Source organism: Scardinius erythrophthalmus, assembly GCF_964197995.2.
Source record: "Scardinius erythrophthalmus genome assembly, chromosome: 14".
Taxonomy (NCBI): Eukaryota; Metazoa; Chordata; class Actinopteri; order Cypriniformes; family Leuciscidae; genus Scardinius; species Scardinius erythrophthalmus.
Window position 1 is genome coordinate 23,065,673 of NC_138234.1, and position 13,533 is coordinate 23,079,205.

Consider the following 13,533-nt stretch of genomic DNA (forward strand, 5'->3'; position numbering starts at 1 on the left):
GTGTATACTCACAATAAAAACAAAGTGTTGTGCTTTTTGCCAAATAAAGAAAAATAAACGTGATGCGAGTTCTGCCTTCTATCTGCCAGTGTCGTCCATTCTGAAACGCGTCCGAAAATGAACAATAACTCAGCGAATACTCAGTCAAACAGACAAACAGACATACAGGCATGAAGCTTGAATTATCTTCTCTTAAATGAAGTAATTTATATAAAAAACAAATATTCTCATGTTGTGAAATCTGTATTAAAAGAGAGCGATTCCAGTCGACCTCATTAGAGCTAATTCAAATGTAATGTGACTCCGCCTACGGAGAGCGCGCACTATTCAAACGCAAATGAATGAGGCAATCCAAGCAAACCTGTGAACGCCCACATATCAGTTTATTCAGATCATTACTTTAACACCGTCTCGCAGCGCTGTGAGCAATAACAATAATGAAAAAAGTACCTCAGAAGTGCGGGTATATCGAGGAGCGAGCTGAGGAATACTGTAAGATTTTTTTTCTTCTCACGTGAATCGGGTTTCTGTTTATGATGAATGAACGGCAGAGATGCGCGCTGTTACCACAGCTCGCAAAAAGACAGTTTAAATTTAAATCGCGTGTGTGAATGAATGAGGATGTTTTAGCAAACTGTATTACTATGAGTAAAAATCGACTGAAATATGTTGAAATAAAATGTAGGCTATTTGTATAAGCAATACGTATTAAACTGCAATTGTATATGCCCTAATAGGCCTATTTCATAAAAACAACGTTACAGTCAGGCGAAATATGAAAGACAACATTTTGTTGACTAGATTTGAGTACAGTTTTTACTGTAGAATATACTGCCACATAAGCTTTTGATGAAAAAAGTACCTCAGAAGTGCAGGTATATCGAGGAGCGAGCTGAGGAATACTGTAAGTTTTTTTTTCTTCTCACGTGAATCGGGTTTCTGTTTTTGATGAATGAACGGCAGAGATGCGCGCTGTTTACCACAGCTCGCAAAAAGACAGTTTAAATTTAAATCGCGTGTGTGAATGAATGAGGATGTTTTAGCAAACTGTATTACTATGAGTAAAAATCGACTGAAATATGTTGAAATAAAATGTAGGCTATTTGTATAAGCAATACGTATTAAACTGCAATTGTATATGCCCTAATAGGCCTATTTCATAAAAACAACGTTACAGTCAGGCGAAATATGAAAGACAACATTTTGTTGACTAGATTTGAGTACAGTTTTTACTGTAGAATATACTGCCACATAAGCTTTTGATGAAAAAAGTACCTCAGAAGTGCGGGTATATCGAGGAGCGAGCTGAGGAATACTGTAAGTTTTTTTTTCTTCTCACGTGAATCGGGTTTCTGTTTTTGATGAATGAACGGCAGAGATGCGCGCTGTTTACCACAGCTCGCAAAAAGACAGTTTAAATTTAAATCGCGTGTGTGAATGAATGATGATGTTTTAGCAAACTGTATTACTATACTGAGATGAGTAAAAATCGACTGAAATATGTTGAAATAAAATGTAGGCTATTTGTATAAGCAATACGTATTAAACTGCAAATTAACATTTATATGCCCTAATATTTCATAAAAACAACGTTACAGTCAGGCGAAATATGAAAGACAACCTTTTGTTGACTAGATTTGAGTACAGTTTTTACTGTAGAATATACTGAATATATATATCAAATAAGCTTTTGTTTAGCAATTTTTATATATATATAAAATAAAGTCATCAACTAAGATGTTAGCTGTTCCAATTTTGGCTATATTCAAACTAATGAATACATAGATAGGCCTAAAATGTAGGCCTATAATCTTTTTTTTTTTTTTTTACAAAGAAAGAGTACACTTGAAATATTGTTGAAATTTTAATTATTGTTGTAATTGTGACCTTTTTAATAAAATAGCAAAACATATTTACAAGATAGATGTAAGCAAAATCTTAAATGGTCAATATAAGTCTTCTTCTAATTTTTTGTCCTTGCATTGTGGCTCAGTCAGTCAGAGTCACACCTGAATGAATGGCTAATTATGCAGAGTCATTATGCATAATGGGTGGGACATTTTGTATTCCAAGGTGTAAACCACTCCTCGTTCACGCCCACTCGCATAATGGCTTTCCAAGCAAAACCTGTTTTACATCAATTTAAATCAATGTATGGTTTTATCTGAACGATAAAGCAAGACTATTTTCACATAATTTTGAAGCCAGAACTCGAAGGAAGAACATCCATTTCTCAAAAGTCTTATTCATGCATATTTATTATGAGTTTTGAGGTCTTCTTTCAGCAACTTTAATTTTTAATTTTTTCAATAACCACGCATAAGCATTATTCTCTTAAAAATAAAAAAATATACATGAATGGTGATCACATATTTTGGTAGCCCTCTTTGTGCTATATAGAGTGAATTTACACCTTTGCCATTAACATGTTTATAAATAACTGAAAAAAGCACAAATGTCAGAGCATGTCAGAACACCTCCAGGGCCCAGAAAACCGCTCAGACTCCAGAGGGTTAAAGTGAACTATCCCTTTAAGTCATTAGTCTTTTTGTATAAATAGTTTCCATTACCTATTGTTGGGTATTATTTGTGTTACTGCTAGGTGAATTTCTCTTCATGTTTAAATTTAGGAGGTCAAGTCTTTGTTTAGTTTGTATTTTGTTAATGTTTTGGATTTAAATAAAGCTGCACTTAGGTTCATCTACAGTCGATTTGTTACACATATGAAAAGAGATGGCATTCATCCCTCCTGGGATGGTGCTGCTCTTCTCTCTAGTAATATGGAACATAGTCTTAGAGCTCAAACATGAATTGGGGCTCAGGTCAGGAAGCAGACAGACTGGCTAAACCGACCGTCTGCCAGCTGTCTCACGTCACCAAGGTCAGATAAATCCCATCACATAGAGCCTCTTTCACATAGATATCATCATATAAGAGACTGTGTCTGTTGCCCGAATTAGGATATACAAAAAACTTCCAAACCCATCTAAGGGTAAAATTTTAACTGATGTTCAACAAATAAAAAAAACAGATATAATACAAATGAGCAAATGATAAAGCTTGGGTTGCTAAATATTTCATCCCTTACTTCAAAAGCACTTATTGTTAATGATATGATTACAGACTATAACCTAGATGTGCTGTGTTTGACAGAAACCTGGCTAAAACCAAACGATTACATTACTTTAAATGAGTCCACCCCGTAAGATTACTGCTATAAACATGAACCTCGTCTGAAAGGCAAAGGGGGAGGTGTTGCTGTAATTTATAGTAATGTTTTCAGAATTACTAAGAAGTAGTTTTAAATGTAATTCTTTTTGAAGTGTTGGTGCTTAATATAAAAATATATAGTGTAAATGATAATTACGTTTGAGATTTGTACTGGCTACTGTATACAGGCAATCAGGCCATCATACAGAGTTAGTACTGGCTGCAGATAAAGTCCTAATTGTTGGTGATTTTAATATACATGTAGATAAGCACACTCTGGCCCTATAGCAGCTAGAAAAATGGAGCGCAACTGGAAGAAAACAAAACTAGAGGTATTTCGCATTTCATGGAAAGAGAGCTCGATTGCATATAGAGAGGCCTTAAAAGCTGCTAGATCTGCTTATTTTTCAACCCTATTAGAAGAAAATAAACAAAACCCTAGGTATTTATTTGAAACAGTGGCTAAACTAACGAAAAAGAAAGCTTCAAGCTCAGAAGTTTCCAAGCAGCACAGCAGTAATGACTTTATAAACTACTTCACTTGTAAGATTGATAATATCAGGGAGAAAATTATTACTATGTAACCGTCTACTACAGTATCGCATCAGGCAGTGCATTGTAGTCTCCCTAAGGAAAAATTCGATTAATTCATTGCTATAAGAGAGGAAGAATTTGCTAAACTCTTTAAATCATCTAAATCAACAAAATGTATGTTAGACCCTATACCGACTAAGCTACTGAAAGAGATGCCTCCAGAGGTCATAGATCCTCTTCTTAATATCATTAATTCATCTTTGTCATTAGGATACGTACCAAACATTTTTGATACTAGTCAAAGATACTAGAAAAGGCAGTATCTTCACAACTATGTTCCTTTTTAGAAAGAAATAATATCTGCGAGGGTTTTCAATCAGGATTTAGACCGTACCATAGTACTGAGACTGCTCTCATTAAAGTTACAAATGATTTGCTCTTATCATCCGATTGCTTTGAACCCGGGAAATGGCCGGCAAATTGCCAGAGTGCCTTCTGTGTGAACGCAAATCGACCTGGGATTGATGCCGGGTTGGGGACCTAGTAACATTGCCGTGTTCAGTCCTGGAACATGCGCTGTGTGAACAAAAGCCGTAATAATGCCGTGCCGTAATGATGACGCTGAAGCCGGGATCGTACGCCAGCTGTGAAACAGTATGTAATGCGTAATTTTATGATCGAATCAGATAAAAAAATGCACAAGCGTGGTTTCTCGAGAGAGAAATCGCAGCTCATAAGCAAACTTAAGACGCTGCTGAGACATTACAAGTCACATCGATGTCATGTGTCTTTACAGGATTTTTACGGGTTGCGTATCTGATTCCGGAAAATCACTGGCAGTGTGAATGAACCAAAATCCAACGAACCCGGGTCAAATCCCGGGTCACTTTATCCGTGTATTTTCCGGAATCTCTGTGTGAAAGGGGCTTTAGTGTTACTCGATCTTAGTGCTGCATTTGACAGTATCGACCACAACATTCTTTTAAATAGACTTGAAAATTATGTTGGCATTAGTGGAATTGCATTAGCATTAGGGATGCACCGATGCATCGGCTGAACATCGGTAACGGCCGATATTTGCCTCGTTAACTGCCATCGGCCATCGGGAAATAAAAATGACATTCGCCGATGTCACATGGGCGTCAGTTTGGTTTGATATGCTGGGGACAGAGACGCATTCGGAAGTGCATTTTCAGAAGTGCTGGGTACAATGACGCATTTATTTATTTATTTTTCTATGAGAAAACTCCTTTTCTCGAGAAAAGAACGACCATGGTGTGTAGCAGAAGAAGCGGCGGAGTATGCACGATCCGCGAGTGCTGAAGACGTTCTGCACGGCTTTGATGGGTGCGCAGGAGGACACAAATGGGCGGCGACCGCTTCTTCCAGTGGCGGGAGCTTTTCCCTCAGCGCCGTCAACAGATAGAGCGTTAACTGTACACACCGCCGCCGACTTGAGCTGCAAAGAAGCTCTGGCCTCCCTGTCAAGGACGCTTGTCAAAAAGTACGGGGAAGCTTGACCGCTCTGAATAGTGAGTGAGAGCGCGCGCGCGGTCGGGGCTCTCTCTCTCGCAGAAGAGCGCGTGCTTAAAATTTAATATGAACATTCACCCGTGTTTTTTCCCTCATAAATGCGAACACGAAAAATAAAATGAATATTATAATGTTTTTTTTGTTGGGTCAGACAATGATTACCAAATTTCTCTCTCATATTGCTCCTCATAACAACTGAAAAAGAACTTATAAATAAGGTTATAACTGTCAACCAGAAAGTGACATTAAAGGTTTTTTTTGTTTCATAAATTGCTTGGTCTGATTGAATTTGTGCTCATTCTAGGATAGTGTGATCAAGAGCCGAAAGACTTGTATGTTTCAGTGGCACAAAAGAAGGAATAAATAACAAAAAGAAAAAACATCGGCATCGGCATCGGCCATCGGCCAAGTTGTTATGTTAAACATCGGTATCGGTATCGGCCCAGAATTTCCCAATCGGTGCATCCCTAATTAGCATGGTTTAAATCATACTTATCTGACCGTTATCAGTTTGTAGCACTAAATGAAGAGATGTCTTATAGATCACAAGTTCAGTATGGTGTACCACAAGGCTCAGTACTAGGACCGTTGCTGTTCACTCTGTACATGCTACCCTTGGGAGATATCATTAGGAAGCATGGAATTAGTTTTCTCTGTTATGCTGATGATAACAAGCTCTATATTTCTTCACACCCTGTCGAAACTTACCAATTTACAAAATTAACGGAATGCATAGCTGATATAAAAAACTGGATGACTAGCAACTACCTACTACTTAATTGTGAAAAAAAAAACAGATATATTCTAATTATTGGACAAAAAATTTCCTCACATAATAATCTAGAATACTGTTTAACACTTGATGGCTGCTCTATCAAACCTTTGTCGTCGGTTAGGAACCTGGGTGTGCTCTTTGATACCAATCTTTCATTTAAAAGTCACGTATCTAGCATCTGTAAAACCGCATTCTTTCATCTTAAAATATATCTAAATTATGTCATATGCTGTAAATGAAAAATGCAGAACAATTAGTCCATGCGTTCATGACATCAAGGCTAGATTATTGTAATGCTATTATGGGTGGTTGCCCTGCACGCTTAATAAACAAACTACACCTGGTCCAAAATGCAGCAGCTCAAGCTCTTACCAGAACCAGGAAGTATGACCATATTAGCCCCATTCTGTCAACACTGCATTGCTCCCTATTAAACATTGTATACATTTTAAAATATTGCTGATTACTTACAAAGCACTAAATGGTTTAGCGCCACAGTACTTGAGCGAGCTCTTAACGCATTATAGTCCTTCGCGTCTATTGCGATCTCAAAATTCCGGCCAGTTGATAATACCTAGAATATCGAAATCGACTGCAGGCGGTAGATCCTTTTCCTATTTATCACCAAAACTTTGGAACAATCTTCCTAACATTATCCGGAAAGCAGACACACTCTGTCAGTTCAAATCTAGACTAAAAAATATATCTTTGACCTAGCATACACATAACACATTATAGACTTTTATAATTCAATGTTAGGCTGCATAGTTTAGGTCATCTGGAACCGGGAACACTCCCCATAAATCCTGATGTATTTGTTACATCATAATAAGGATGGCATCTACGCTAATATTAGTCTCTCTGTTTATCAGTGGTTTACCGCAGTCTGCCGGATCCAGGCTGTTTCCAGATCCGATGAAGGACCTGCACCTGGACATGATGACAACGCAGTCCTAAAGTGTCAACCAGCCCCTCCCTGTTTACTGAAGTCAGCTGGACCCTGGCCGTATCCAGATCAGATGGTGGACCTGCACCTGGACCCATCCATGACACATCCCTGTAGTTCCAGCCTCATCAGCCCTGTGAAGGCCTCATTGACACGACCAATCTGATTTCTGACCTGTAATGCTGCCTGGATCATAATCATACACTGTTCGTTCATTGGCTAGATGAGAACTGGCCCCTGACTGAGTCTGGGTTCTCCAGGTTTTTTTCTCCATTCTGTCTCCTGATGGAGTTTTGGTTCCTTGCCACTGTTGCCTTGGCTATTACCTTGCTTAGTTGGGGACATTTAATATTCAACAATATTATTGATCTGACTTACTTAAGGTGGATGATGACACAATTTTCTTCTAGAAACAAACTTTGTTGTATTATTTTCATGTTATCACTGTGAAGCTGCTTTGATACAATCTGTATTGTAAAAAGGGCTATATAAATAAAGGTGACTTGACTTGACTTGACATACAGTATATAATTACAATATTGGTGGGCACTTAAGTCATTTCACATTAGCAACTAGGCCTACGGCTCATTCAAACACTAAAAGGGCAAAGACAGAAATTTCCCAAACTGAAATAACTATGGTAAATTGAGATTCCTTAGCACAAAGCATAGATTATATATATATATATATATATATATATATATATATATATATATATATATATATATATATATATATATATTATTATTATTTTTTTTTTTTTTTTAGCTAAAATACAAAGTTAAAATACAAAAAATATTATAGGCTGTGTGGTAATACGTACACAAAGCAATGCATTTTTCATATATTATTCCAGTCAGTTATTCTGCTTATACCATATTTACCACACTTCAAGGCATGTTTCAGTGTTTTATTTTAAGATAGGTTCAGGTTTTTGTCCTTAAAATGATCTGGACTCGAGTAGAACGCGTTCTGTCCCAATCTCCCATTGCTAATGTCAAAATGTAATTTCAGAAATATATCTATGAAGAATAGAGCCACTGACATGAAGTCATGAGAGAGAGAGAGCGAGAGAGAGATTGGCATGTCTGAATTTGTGCGGTTTGTTCTAACAGTGATGTTATCTCCTTTTTACTGAGAAATACCATGTCGATTTTCAGTACCAGAACTAATCGATAAAATATTGCGGGCAGTGCTGATAACAAGTTTCTGTGACTACGTGTGCATGTGGGTTGGGGAGGGTGCAGGAGAAAGAGATTGTGCTGTTTATAGATAAAATGTCAATTCATTTAAAAATTGTAATAGTTAGTCATGTTTCTTTTCTTTATCAGTGCCTTTTGCTGTTTTTGATTCTTTTGTTGTGGTAGGCTGCAAAGCTCTTGTGAATAAATGAAATCATTTGGCGAACTGACATGGAACTTTAATGCGTCAAGACTTGGCTGAAATGACTTTAGCCATGCTGTTATAGAAGAAGAAAAAACAACAGCTTAGAATGTTGATCAATCAGAATCAAGCATTTTAGCAATTAAGCAAGTTTTTAAAAATGTTTTAATTGAATTAGCAGATTAAGACTTATAGCAGAATGTCTTTAAGCCATTATGACAACCAAGTTCTAAGGAGAAATCTCTCTCTGCATTGGGTTGTCCTTGAATATCCTGCATCAAAATGATAGATCTTGGTAATATACTAAACTGTAAATACTAAAATGCTCCTTACAAAAAATAAGTAAGATATGCGCAGATTCTGCGCAATACACTGTATTTAATATATCATGATGACTCACGAGTTGAGTATTTGCGCTAAATCTAAAGAGTAAACACACCTACAAGCAATGTTTACTTGGAATATTTTAAGTATATCTCGATCAAAAGAGTACTAGTACAATATACTTAGACTTTTCTGTCAGTATAAAAGTCAAGTTTACTTATATACTTATGACTTTATACTTATGAGTAATTTTGAGTATATTCCTGAGAAGTAGGCCTACATAAAATTTAGACTGAATGTATACTTTCTCATTTTTAGTTTAAGAAAAGTATACAAATAGCATACTTGAATAAATAATTTTTAAGGGGCATATATGCTTGATTCTTATCTTCTAAACCATCTTTAGTCTGACTGGAAGGATTAACAGGAACAGTATCTTTTCATCAATGTGTTGCTTATATACTGCAAGAAGAAAAAAATGCAACTCAGTGGCAACTCAGTGACAGTCACCCACTTTTACAGTACATGTATACAGTCTTTTACCATGAAAACCCACGTAATGTAGTCTTCATCATGACCATCATCATCATCATCATCAGTTTTGAGAGTGTCTGTTTGACTTGTATAAGTTGACTGACAGAACAAGGTATGTTGTGATTGATCAATAATTTGAAACAAAACAGAAAGTAGCTATAAATGGGGAAGGTTCTACTCAGTCTCACAGATGATGTGTATGTGGCCATGGTGGATCCTGCTTTGTACAAACAAAAAATGATTCACACACTTTGATTATGTTAATTTATGATCTGAGTTTTAACTGATACAGTATGGCACTTTAGTGACGTGTAAATCTAGTTTGATTCAGGAGGTCCTTTGGTTTGTGGAAAAACTGCAGTTGGTATCACATCGTTTGGATATAAATATTTCTGCAATTCACCTAAACACGCTTTGACAAACCTAAATATGACAACGGTCATGTCAGCATCAGAACTGGTCTATGGTGCAATGGAAGAGGCTGGCCTGGTCTAATGAATTGTTTTGTTTTGATCAGGTGGATGGCCAGGTGTGCGTGTGTGTGTGTGTGTGTGTGTGTGTGTGTGTGCGTGCGTGCGTGCGTGCGTGCGTGCGTGTGTGCGTGCGTGCGTGCGTGCGTGTGTGTGTGCGTGTGTGTGTGTGTGTGTGTGTGTGTGTGTGTGCGCGCGCATCATTTATCTGAAGAAGAGATGGCAGAGGCAGTATATGCTCTGGGCAATTTTACTTTGATATGTACCACTATCTAAAGATTGTTGTGGTCCACATACACCCCTCATGGCAATAGTGTTCCCTGATGGCAGTGGCCTCTTTCACCATGCCATACTGCAAAAATTTATCAGGAGTGGTTTGAGGAACATCAAGAGTTCAAGGTGTTGCCCTGGCCTCCAAAATCCTCAGATCTCAATCCAATTTAGAATGTATGGGAAGTGCAGGACCATCAAAACTGATCAATCATGGAGACCCCACTTAAGGAGGAGTTAAAGGATCTGCTGTTAATGTCACAAGGGGAACTAGACAATATTAGGCAGGTAGTTTTAATGTTGAGGCTGACCAGTGTTTATACCTGTACATGTTAAGTGTTTGCTGTGGTTCATGAAAGCCAATTTTTTTCAACTTTGCATTTTCTTATTGCCTTCTGCTTTACACCTATGTTATGTTTGCTATGTTAAAAGGTACAAAGCACATTTTGTAGTTCAAATATGTTTGTAAACTTACATTTATATAGGTTAATGATATATACAGTTACGATCTGTAAAATATTCAAAATGTATGCTTACATTCTTAATTCTTATCATCCAAACCATCTGTGGCTTCAGTGAAACCGCAAGGATTTACAAGAACACCACTTTCTTATTGTGTTGCTCATACTACAAAACATATTTAAAAAAAGTGATTTACCTTCAGCTCCACCCACCTTTAAAGTACATTTATACCATGTTTATCCAGTGAGAGCTCAGCTCAATCGTCGTCTTCATCATGACCATCATCATCATCTCTCTGCTCCTGCTGGCCTCTCTGCTGCCACACCTGACCTTCACTGGTGAGATTGATTATATAACAGCATATTATTATCATTTCTAAGACTTTAATTTGTATGTGCTGAATAAGTCTCTCTCTCTCAGCTCATGTGAATGTGGGTATAGTGGATGGCACAGAAGCCAAATCCCACTCCAAACCTTACATGGTTTCTCTTCAGACATATGGGAAAAGGGAACATATCTGCGGTGGATTCCTCATTTCCGAGGAGTTTGTCTTGACTGCTGCACAGTGCAGGAACGGGTAAGAGCTTGTTTAGTGTGAACAGAAATGTTGAGTTAAAACTGACTGATAATGACTGCAGTTTAACCATACAGTGTATTGTATTACATAAATTAACATTTCCAATACGCTTTTTATACAGATATGAGATTCTGGTTGTGGTCGGTGCTCATGACTTAAGGTTCAGCAAGAGTTCGGATGTCATTAGAGTGAAGTCCTACATCCCACATCCAGGCTATACACCCAGTCCTATTCAGAATGACATCATGCTTTTGAGGGTAACAACCTGTAATACATTTAGTTGTTCAAAATAATATCTGGTCGGGAAGCAGTAGACACAGTTTTCATCTCTATTGCAATTTATTGCTTTAAATATTACTGAAGAGATTTAAATAATTTCTATGTAAATGGCCAGGTGTCTCTTTGACTCTGTTCCCTGTATTATTAATTAATTGATCTGTATAGAAACAATAATATCGCAAAAATGGGAGAAAACCTGAAAAATCATTGAAGCATTTTTGTTGTTATACTTAGCAGAAAATGAAGAGGCAAAAAAACTTGACTTGGCTTTTATGGCTCTGTACTAACCTCAAAACAACAGTATAATCCAATGAACTTCAGTCTTATAAAAAGACTGTTTATTAAAATTGTTGTATTTTTGAATTACAGCTAGAGAAAAAAGTAGAACTTAACAACAATGTTAGAAAGATACCATTACCAAAGGAAGGAGAAGATGTGGAAGCAGGTATTCTCTGTAATGTTGCCGGTTGGGGAGCCACGAGAGATGGTCCACAGAGTAATATTCTAATGGAGGCATACATAACTACAAAACCTCAGACAGACTGTGAGCGCAAATGGGGACGTGAGTTCCTTCCCTCACAGATGATCTGTGCAAACGGCAATGGTGGATCCTGCACCGTATGTATAAAATATGTGTATATTCACAGACTTTATGGTAATGTACAGACTGGTTTCACTAGTGACGTGTTGATCTGTGATTCTTAACAGGGGGATTCAGGAGGTCCTTTGGTTTGTGGAAACACTGCAGTTGGTGTCACATCTTTCAGTAACCCTGATCACTGTGATTATCCTGAACATCCTAATATGTATACTAAGATTTCACCATATCTTCAATGGATCAATGGATCAATGAACAAATGAAATGTTAAGTGTCTACATGTAAAATAAAAAAAGGAAGATTTATTTTATTCTTCTTCTTCTTCCATAAACCTTCTTTCAATAAATGTATCACATGGCAAGCATCAATTATGGTCAGTGTTCTCATTGTCACAACCATATATTATTTAGGCAACGCCCTCACTTTCCAGTCATTCCTGTAGTCAGACTCATATTTTAGTGAATGGGGAAAGACAGAAATCCCCCAAACTGTTGCTAAAAATGACAGTAATAAAAAAAAACATATTTCAAAACAGGAATGATGTCATAAACTGTGCTGCTTTAAACGGACAGAATTTTTCGCCACTAGGGGTCGCTAACCTATTTACAATAACAAAGGCGTTGATTGATGACGCAACATTTCCTAAGAATTATGGATCTTGTCGTCAACGTCAAGCTGACCGATCTAATAATGTTTATGGATGACAGAATACATCGATGCTTTTATCATGACTGTGATATGAAGCAGTTCGGGATTGCTAAGAGACAGCTATCAGCTCCACACTCGACGCGAGTCCCGTGGATATAAAAGGAATACGGACATTTCATTCTACCGAACTACACGCAAAATTACTACTCACAGGTCAGTCTATTAGACAAATTAAACTTGTGAGGTAACGCAGCGCTTTTTCACTTGGTCTAACATTACACTAGCACAATAAACTGCATTTGAGTGTGTTGAAATGTATGTGTTAGTCTGTCTGTATGAGACTAGCAGTAAGCTAGATCAACATTAGAAAAACATACAGATCATATTCTGACATTTTATCATTGTTGAACTATATAACATTGATTAGTTTTATGTAAATGTGCGCACCTGTTTAATAAAGTACATGTAGGAGCGGTCGAAGTCTCGGACGTGGAGCTCTCATTTATATACTGTCTATGGGAGCTCTCGGCATCTCGAAAACACTGATATTGATTCTCGTTTTAGTTCTCCTTTTTTATCCAAAGTCTGCTTGCCATGGTCCATAATGTTTGAATGAAACAACAACAACAGCGTGCAAATAGACATTGCAAACTACACATTTGTCCATGTCTGTCGTTTTGGTTACTATCAGACGGCTCTGGTTGCTATGGCAGCACGGGCGGAAACCAGGGACAACGCGGATATGACGCCATTGACGGCGACAAAACGGAAATAAAGAAACGGGACGTGTCTTCGAATTAAATTACAAATTCCTCCTGGTTTGAAAGTTGTTTGAAACAGTCAGGATAATGTACGTACACAACTAAAAAATATATATATAACATAGATATAGTGATTTTTGCTATTTTTTAAACCAAAAAAGTTACATATTGTGCCTTTAACTAAAAAAAAAACATCAAATAATATTTTATTTTGTAAAAAAATATAATA

The 13,533-nt window shown here is 37.1% G+C and overlaps 1 protein-coding gene across 1 annotated transcript; it reads left to right on the forward strand.

Annotated features, from left to right (window-relative positions):
• Window positions 1-10,715: 10,715 nt before the first annotated feature.
• Window positions 10,716-12,158, forward strand: LOC308702170 (mast cell protease 1A-like; the record flags this gene model as incomplete). The annotated part of the gene is made up of 5 exons (XM_081384837.1): window positions 10,716-10,779; window positions 10,862-11,018; window positions 11,140-11,275; window positions 11,667-11,915; window positions 12,006-12,158. 5 exons carry the CDS (start codon window positions 10,716-10,718, stop codon window positions 12,156-12,158), a joined length of 759 nt encoding a protein of 252 aa, XP_081240963.1.
• Between the last annotated feature and the right edge of the window lie 1,375 nt (window positions 12,159-13,533).